The 9,735-nt window shown below is 51.6% G+C and overlaps 1 protein-coding gene across 1 annotated transcript in view; it reads left to right on the forward strand.

The window, feature by feature from the left end:
* Positions 1-9,735, forward strand: part of APBB2 (amyloid beta precursor protein binding family B member 2) — a 356,971-nt gene extending 347,236 nt beyond the window's left edge. Inside the window, exons 16-17 of the mRNA XM_065405514.1 lie at positions 101-280; positions 9,568-9,735. Coding sequence (XP_065261586.1) covers positions 101-280; positions 9,568-9,735 — 348 coding nt within the window. The remainder of the gene's footprint in view (positions 1-100; positions 281-9,567) is intronic.

Genomic DNA, 9,735 nt, shown 5'->3' on the forward strand with positions numbered 1-9,735 from the left:
AGCTACAGTTTCACCAGGGATTTTAGAAACGTAAATGAAATATACCAAAAAGTTGTATTGAATACATTGTAGTAATGAGCGATCATTGCTTCATAACCAGAATGAAGAACAAATCATGGTGGAATGTCGTGTTCGGTTCCTGTCCTTTATGGGAGTGGGCAAGGATGTCCATACATTTGCCTTCATTATGGATACAGGGAACCAGCATTTTGAATCCCATGTTTTTTGGTGTGAACCAAATGCAGGAAATGTATCAGAAGCTGTTCAGGCTGCATGTATGGTAAGTGATCTTTTTCAAAGTGAACTGTAGTACTTAGCTCTTTCACTAACTCTATAAATAGTAATAATTCTAAATTTACAATTATATTAAATCCCTATAATATTTAAAGAACTGTAAAAACTGGTATCTTTAATGCAAAATAAATAAATAAATAAATCTTTGAGAATTTAAATAATGCTCCTATACCAACCTTACCTATTTGGGTGAAAGTGATTATGAAATGATAGATTTCATGATTTTAGGGAAAGGAAGGAGTGAGAGCAGCAGAATAAGGATAATGGACTTCAAAAAGGCAGACTATAACAAGCTCAGAACTCATAGGTGAGGTCCCATGGGAGGAAAGTCTAAGGGAAAAAGCAGTTCAGGAGAGCAGTTTCTCAAAGACACAATATTAAAGGCACAACAATAAACTATCTCAGTGTGAAGGAAAGATAGGAAGAATAGTAAGAGGACAACATAGCTTCATCAGGAGCTCTTTAATTACCCAAAAATCAAAAAGGAATCCTCCAAAAAGTGAAAACATGAACAAATTGCTAAAGATGAATACAAAAGAACAGCACAAGCATGTAGGGACAAAGTCAGAAAGGTTAAGGCACAAAATGAGTTACACCTCGCAATGGCCATAAAAGGGCAATAAGAAGAAGTTCAATAAATTCATTAGGTGCAAGAGAAGATCAAGGAATGTGTAGATCCACAACTTAATGGGGAATGAGAGCTAATGACAGATGACAAGCAAGAACGCTGTGGTGTTTAAGGCCTATTTTGCCTCAGGCTTCTCTAAAAGAAGGTTGTGACTGGATGCATAATATTAACAATTAATATTAACCAAAAGGGAGGAGGAGTGCAACACAAATAGGGAACGGACAGGTTAATGAATATTTACATCAGTTAGATGTATTCAGGTAGCTGGGCCTGGTGAAATTCATCCTAGGATACTTAAGGAACTAACTGAAGCATTCTTGGAACCACTAACAGTTATATTCAAGAACTCATGGAGGACAGGTGTGTGGTCCCAGAGGACTGTAGAAGGGCAAACATAGCACCTATCTTTTAAAAGGGGGAATAAAGGAGGACCCAGAAATTATAGATTGGTCAAGCTAACTTTGATACCTGGAAAAATACTGGAACCAATTATTAAACAATCAGTTTGTAAGCTTTTAGAGCAGCAGTTCTCAACCAGGGAGGGAAACCACTAACTGGTTTAAGGGGGTCTGCCAAATGGGGCTGATGTTAGACTCACTGGGGCCCTGGGCTGAAACCCCGCTGCCCCCACAGGGGGCTGGACTATTGGAGCCTCGCTGCCCACCGGTGCTGAAGCCCCTGCAACCTGAGGCTGAAGCCAACACCTGAGCAACAGAGCTTTGCAGGGCCCCCTGTGGCATGGGGCCACAGGCAGTTTCCCTGCTTGGTACCCCCTAATGCCAGCCCTGGCTTTTATATGCAGAAAAACAGTTGTGATACAGGTGGGCCATGGAATTTTTTGGGGGGGGTGGGAGGGGGCTCAGAAAGAAATACGTTGAGAACTTCTGATGGATTTGTCAAGAACACGTCATGCCAAACATGTTGACCGGGTTACTGGCCTAGTGAATGGGGGAAGCAGTAGATGTGATACATCTTGATTTTTAGTAAGGCTTTTGACAGTCCCACATGACATTCTCATAAGCCAACCAGGGAAATGTGGTCTCAATGGAATTACTATAACATGGGTGCTTACTTGGTGGCAGACCATACTCAAAGAGTAGTTATTAATGGCTCACTGTCAAACTGGGAAAACATACCTAGTGGGGTCCCAGAGGGGCCTGTCCTGGGTCTGTTACTATTTAATATTTTCATTGATTTGGATATTGGAGTGGAGCGGTTGCAAGCACTTTGAAGGGGACAGAATTCAAATTCAAAATTGGTCTGGAATCAACAAAGTGAAATTCAATAAAGACAAATGGAAAGTACTGCACATAGGAAGGGAAAATGCAAAAATACAAAATGGGGAATAACTGGCTAGGTTGTACTACTGCTGATGAGGATCTGGGGGTTATTGGAGATCACAAATTGAATATGAGCTAACAATGTGATGCAGTTGCAAAGAAAGGCTAATATTCTGGGGTATATTAAAAGGAGAGTTATCTGTAAGACACAGGAGGTAACTGTCCTGGTCTAATTGGCACTGGTGAGGACTCAGATGGATACTGTGTCCAGTCCTGGGTACCACACTGTCGGAACAATGTGAACAAATTGGAGAGAGTTCAGAAGAAAGCAACAAAAAATGGCCTGTGAGAAAAGGCTAAGAAAACTGGGCATGTCTACTCTTGAGAAATTCAGACTGAGGAGGAACCTGATAAGTCTTCAAATACATTAAAATTTGTTATAAAGAGAATTGTGATCAATTGTTCTCCATGTCCACAGAGGTGGGACAAGAAATAATGGTCTTCACCTGCAGCAAGGGAGATTTAGTTTAAATATTAGTAAAAGCTTTAACTCTAAGGATAGTTAAGCACTGAAATAGGTTATCAGGGTGGTTGTGGAATCCCCATCAATAGAGGTTTTTAAGAACATGTTAGACTTACCCCTGTCTGGGATGGTCTTAGGTGTACTTGGTCCTGCCTCAGCACAAGGGGCTGAAGTAGGTGAATTTTTGAGGTCGCTCCCAGCCCTACATTTCTATGATTCTACCTCCTACCCCTATCCATGTCTACAATGTGATGAAGGGCCCTTTTATTCTCATTACATGATCATCTAACACTGAGCAGTTTGACATAGGCCTGTATGCAAATATGCCATTCAATAAGTGGAGTAAATTCTCAAATTATACAAGTAAATTGACCCATGAGATGCTTTCATTCACTTCTAAAATCAGACCCTGACATTTCCGCAATATATTCTCCTTTAAAATAACTAAGTTTGATTCTTCTTCGAGTGATTGCTCATGTGTATTCCACAGTAGGTGTGCGTGCTCGCCACATGCACTGGTGCTGGAAGTTTTTCCCTTAGCAGTACCCGTAGTGGGGGAGCCCCGCTGCGACCCCTGGAGTGGTGCCTCTATATTGCGCCATAAAGGGGGCTGCGCGCTCCCCCCACCCTCAGTTCCTTCTTGCCGCCAGTGAAGGTAGTCGGAACTTGTGCTCCAGCATTGCTGCAGCGCCTTTCCTTAGTGGTACGATCTTCGACAGTAGTAGTTCTTCAGTTAGTGGCCTGGCTCGGGGCATGCCCTGAGCCCCAGGCTTCAAGTCGTGCGACTCCTGTCACAATTCCATGCCCAGAAGCGATCCACACTCCGAGTGTCTTCGCTGTCTGGGCGAGGCTCACATAAGTGAGCGCTGCAAAATCTGCAAGTCCTTCAAGCCCCAGACTAAGCGCGAACGTGAGATCCGACTCGGGGCCCTGCTTATGGAGTTGGCATTGGCCCCGGCACCAGCACGCCAACCCGACCTGGCACCAGGCACCGCGTCCTCGGTGCGGAGCGAAGCCCCATCCACCAGTCGGCACCGCTCCCTCGCCAAGAAGCAAGGCGAGACAAGGACAGGGGTGAGGCCGGACCCAAGTTGGGCAGCCCACGATCCCCCTCAGGGCCCAGACCTCCGACTCGAGTGGAGCGGAGTAGTCCGGCCCCGTCCGCGCGTGCCTCTCCAATGATGAGAATCCCGTCGACGCCGGAGGCAGCTCAGGCAGCGCGCGACATCCTCGTCCTGCCAGTACCGGGCGTGCCACCTGAGTCAGGACCCCGGTCCCGAGGAAAGACGCCGCTGGGCGCCCAGCCCTCCCCGGCCAGGTTGGAGGTTGAGGTCCCTGCTCGATCCGCGGGGCCTTCCTGGAGCCCGCGTCAGATCTCCACTCCGTTGTCGGGGTCGCCTGACAGCGAGTCGCCGGAATCTTCCTCGGCCCGCAGGAGCCGTAAGCACCGGGACAGGAAGCGTCGACGCTCCTCCTCCAGCCGGAGTGATAGCAGGTTGCGACGCCATCGGCACCGCCACTCATACCACAGCGTGCGCCAGGCTCGGAGTACGTCCCGACCGTCACCAGCACCGAGGCGTCATAGCCACGGTCGCCGTAGGGAGTCTAGAGATAGCACCTCCGACGTATATGTCTCCTCGTCGTCGAGGTCAAAATCCCGGGGCAGGAGCCGACCAGGACGGCACCGGTCCAGCCGCTCTTACGGCACCGTGGGCTCCTCGGCTACCTTGGCTCCCATCCGTCCTTCCCTGGGCCACGTCGTCCCTCAGGAATATGTAACCCTGGTAGGGCCTCCAACGGCTCAATGGCAAGGGGTGCCATGGCAAGGACAGTGGTGCCAGTGGGAACTGTGGCCCCAGGCGCTCGCATCGGCGAGGCCCCGCTCTGTTGCTGGGGCATCCCAAGCACCTTCGGCGTCCCCGCCTCGGCACCGAGAGCAGCCCTCGGGTACCGAACCACCGGTACCGCATCTGGACCCAGACGTGGAGTGCAACCCACCGGTACCACCTGATGCCCTAGAGGTGGTACCTGTCGTCTCGTCGGCACCGGACGAGTCCATAGTGGTGCCGCCTCCTCCTTCTCAGGAGGACTTTTAAGGCTGATCAAGAGCTTCTCCGACGAGTAGCCACCAACCTCCAGATCCAGGCTGAGGAGATGGAGGAGCCGTCGGACAATTTGTTTAATGTCCTGTCCTCCTCGGCACCGGGCCGTGTGGCCCTACCACTGCATCAAGGGGTAGCAAACATTTCTAGTGGACTCTGGCAAACCCCGGCCTCTCTGCCGCCCATTTCTAAGAAGGCAGAGCAGAAGTACTTTGTGCCAACAGAGGGGCATGAGTACCTATACACTCATCCTACCCCAAACTCACTGGTCGTAGAGTCTGTCAACCACCGTGAAAGACATGGCCAGCCCTCACTCACCCCCAAGGACAGGGGGTAGGGCGTTATTTGCGGACCAGACGGACACTCGTCTGTACGGGATGAAGGACTCCCGCACCACCCTGCAGACTCTCGGCCTGTATGTCCAACCAGCCAAGGACAAACCCAGACCGCAGCCCTCGGCTCCCCCCGTAAGGGGCAGGTACGAGCCCCCGCCTAAGAGGCCTAGGGACCAGCGGCGTAGGTCACAGCGCCAGTCCCGTTCGGCCCCACGCCCCGGCCCCTCGAAGGGCAAGAGGCAGGGGAAGAGGCGTTTTTGACTCTTTGTGGGGGGCCACCTGGCCTGTTGCTAGGGGAACCCCCCAGTTAATAAAGTTGGTTTTTGGCAACCGTTTATCGGCCTTCAGAGTGTATTGGTCCCGTATAACATTGGACCGGTGGGTCCTCAGTACCATCTCCGAGGGGTACAGGCCGCAGTTCGATTCACCCCCACCACACCATCCTCCGTCCCGAGATGTCCCTGGGGACCCAGAACACACACTTCTTTGAAATCAGGAGGTGATGTGCCTCCTCACCCTGGGCGCGGTGGAGAGGGTACCTCGGGAATTCCAGGGCAAAGGGTTTTACTCCCGGTATTTCCTGATCCCGAAAGCAAAAGGCGGGCTCAGGCCCATCGACCTGCGGAATCTCAACCAGTATCTGGTTCGCTGCAAATTCCGTATGGTGTCCCTGGCCTCTATTGTTCTGTCCCTGGACCCTGGGGATTGGTTCGCAGCCCTGGACCTCCTGGATGCATACTTCCATATCCACATTTTCGAGGGTCACAGGCGCTTCCTCCGCTTCCTGGTAGGAAGAGACCACTACCAGTTTACAGTCCTTCCCTTTGGCCTTTCCACGGCCCCAGGGTTTTTACCACATGCATGGCGGTGGTAGCAGCCCACCTCAGGAGGAACGGGCTGCTGATCTTCCCCTACCTGGACGACTGGCTGCTCAAGGGCAAGTCTCGGTCCCAGATGCAGGCACAGATGGAATTCCTGCTAGACACCTGCACGAGTCTAGGCCTAGTGGTAAACAAGAAAAAGTCCACGTTAGTCCTGGTTCAGCGCATAGGTGCGCTGATAGACTCGCTGGTGGCCCGGGACAGATTCGAGACGCTCAAGGGTCTCATCGCCTCGGTCACGGCCTTCCCTGTGACGACGGCACGGGCGTGCCTTCAGATCCTAGGCCATCTGGCAGCTTGCACCTCAGTGGTACGACACGCCAGGCTCAGGATGAGGCCCCTCCAACTCTGGCTGGCCTCCCAATATTCCCAGGCCAGGGACGGCCTTGACAAGGTCGTCACGTTGCCACCCAGTGTAGTGACCGACCTGCAATGGTGGTCCCTCCCGAGCAACATGCTTCAGGGTATCCCATTCTGGGAGTCCCCTCCCTCGCTAGATCTGGTGTCAGACGCCTCGGACCTGGGATGGGGAGCCCATGTGGGGAGCTTCAAAACCCAGGGTAGATGGTTGCACCCGGAATTATCTCTGCACATAAATGTCAGGGAACTCAGGGCGGTGCGCCTGGCGTGCATAGCCTTCAGTCAGCGCCTAGCGGGGAAGGTGGTCAGAGTCCTCATGGACAATACGACCGCGATGTACTATATCAACAGGCAAGGTGGCACGCATTCCATGGCCTTGTGCCAGGAAGCCCAACTCTTGTGGGAGTTCTGTGTAGCCCACCTTTTGAGGGCTTTTCACCTGCCTGGCAAGCGCAATACGCTCGCGGATCACCTAAGCAGGTTTTTCTCCCAACAACACGAGTGGTCTCTACACGGGGAGGTGGCCAAGCGGCTCTTCCTAGAGTGGGGTACTCCCCAGGTAGATCTGTTCGCCAACGTCCAGAATCGCCTATGCCCATGATTCTGCTCCTGGGTGGGAGAGGGCGAAGGGGCGATATCGGACGCGTTCCTAATTCCATGGTCGGGCTGCCTGTTCTACGCCTTCCCGCCCTTTCCCTTGATAGGCAAAGTTTTACAGAAGGTACGGATTATCCTCATAGCCCCGGATTGGGCCCGTCAACATTGGTACGGGACCCTCCTGCAGCTTTTAGTTGCCCCCCCCCCCCCCCCCCCCCCCGCACAGGCTGCCGCTTCGACCGGACCTCCTCTCCCAGGAGAGAGGACGTCTCCTCCACCCCAACCTAGCCGCGCTTCAGTTGACAGCGTGGCTGCTTCGTGGTTGAATGAGGAGGAGGGGAGATGTTCTGAGGGTGTTAGACAGGTCCTGCTTGACAGCAGGAGACCGTCCACGCGACGAACCTACCTGGCCAAATGGTATCAGTTCTCCATGTGGGCGAGGGAGAGGGGTTCCTCCCCCTCCTCCGCATCTATCCAGTTCATCCTCGATTACCTCCTCTCCCTTAGGACCCAAGGGCTGGCGCCCTCCTCGGTCAGGGTACATCTGGCGGCCATTTCGGCTTTCCACCCCCAGTGCAGGGCCACTCGGTGTTTTCACACCACATGACTTCCCGATTCCTAAAAGGATTGGATCGGGCATTCCCTTACGTTAGACCCCCGGTCCCGCTCTGGGACCTGAATCTAATACTCTCCCACCTCACAGGGCCCCCCTTCGAGCCCTTGGCCACGTGTTCTTAGTCCCATTTGTCGTGGAAAGTGGTGTTCCTGGTGGCTATCACCTCAGCCCGCCGGGTCTCGGAGCTTAGGGCCCTGACCTCTGAACCCCCGTATACGGTCTTCCATAGGGATAAGGTCCAGCTCCACCCGCACCCAGCTTTTCTGCCGAAGGTAGTCTCGGCTTTTCACATGGACCAGGACATTTTCCTCCCAGTCCTCTGTCCTAAGCCCCATTCCTCCAATGAGGAATGACACCTGCACATGCTAGATGTGTGTACAGCGCTGGCTTTTTACCTAGACTGGACCAGGCCATTCCGGAAATCCCCTGAGCTTTTCATTGCATCGGCCGAGCGCATGAGGGGGCGACCGGTTTCCACCCAGCGGATCTCCCGCTGGATCACCTCGTGCATTCGCACCTGTTACGACCTGGCAGGGGTTCCCCCGCCTCTTATAGTGAGGGCTCATTCGACGAGAGCTCAGGCCTCGTCAGTGGCCTACGTGGCTCATGTCCCTATTCAGGACATCTGTAGGGCTGCTACTTGGTCCTCTATCCACACCTTTTCATCGCACTATGCAATCGTCTCCCAACGCAGGATGACACCGGGTTTGGTAGGGCGGTGCTCCACCCGGGTAACCCTTAAACTCCTACCCGCTTCCATCCGGTATAGCTTGGAGTCACCTACTGTGGAATACACATGAGCAATCACTTGAAGAAGAAAGGACAGTTACCTGTTCCGTAACTGGCGTTCTTTGAGATGTATTGCTCAGGTGTATTCCACATCCCGCCCTCCTTCCCCTCTGTCGGAGTTGTCTGGCAAGAAGGAACTGAGGGTGGGGGGAGCGCGCAGCCCCCTTTATGGCGCGATATAGAGGCGCCACTCCAGGGATCACAGCGGGGCTCCCCCACTACGGATGCTGCTAAGGGAAAAACTTCCGGCACCGGTGCACGTGACGAGCACGCACACCTACTGTGGAATACACCTGAGCAACACATCTCAAAGAACGCCAGTTACGGAACAGGTAACTGTCCTTTCCTGTATTGAAGAATTTTAGATCAAAGATAAGGACTTTGTAGCACATTTTGAAAAACAAAAACAGCAAAAAAAAGAAGGCAAGAAAATTATTAATAATTATTTACGTTATCCTAGAGCCGAGAAGCTCCATTCATAGACCAGAACCCTGTTGTCCCAGGTGCACAAACACAGAACAGGCAGTCCCAGCCCCAAAGATTGTATGTGCATTTGGGATGTGTCTGAGGGGCTGAAATATTTATTCTGATCATTGGGCCAGGGCCAATGCTTCTAAAAGTTTCAGTCTGCCAGGGTGTTCCTAGGCCCGGAAAGTGTTCGGTCATCGGACTGTTAAAATCATTTAATTCTTACTTTATTTTGGTTTTCCCTCCATTTCACTTCCAATGTGAGTCTAGCAGCCAATGCGGCATAAACTGCTGAAGTTAGAGATTCATGTTTTATCCCATTTTGAAGATGCACTTTGGGGTTTTGGAGGCAATACAGCTAAAGCTCCAGCAGTTCCCAAGGGCTTGGCTGTTGCAGATGTGTCCAAGTTAGCGTCTGGGGGGAAATAAATAATAAGACTGAGGGGGAGTTTCAGCTTTTCACACATATCAATGTAATTCAGCATTTGTTTCTAGTCTGTTCTTGAAATAGCTTTTAAAATAGTCACTGATCCCTTAGTTTAGCAGTGGGTTTTTTGGCACCAGTCCTGGAATGAATCTAGCAAGTTCAGTGGCAGAGTTTGCCTGTAATGTATAAAAAGTACTGAATTTAAGATTCTGATGTGAAGCTATTGAAGTGCACTAATGATTGTGGAACACATTTGCTTTGTTGCAGTTACGATATCAGAAGTGCTTGGTAGCCAGACCTCCTTCACAGAAAGTTCGACCGCCCCCTCCTCCTGCAGACTCGATGACCCGAAGAGTCACAACTAATGTCAAACGCGGAGTCTTGTCCCTTATTGACACTTTAAAACAGAAACGCCCTGTTTCTGAGATGCCATAG

The sequence above is a fragment of the Emys orbicularis genome, chromosome 5 (genome assembly GCF_028017835.1).
Source record: "Emys orbicularis isolate rEmyOrb1 chromosome 5, rEmyOrb1.hap1, whole genome shotgun sequence".
In the NCBI taxonomy this organism is placed as follows: Eukaryota; Metazoa; Chordata; order Testudines; family Emydidae; genus Emys; species Emys orbicularis.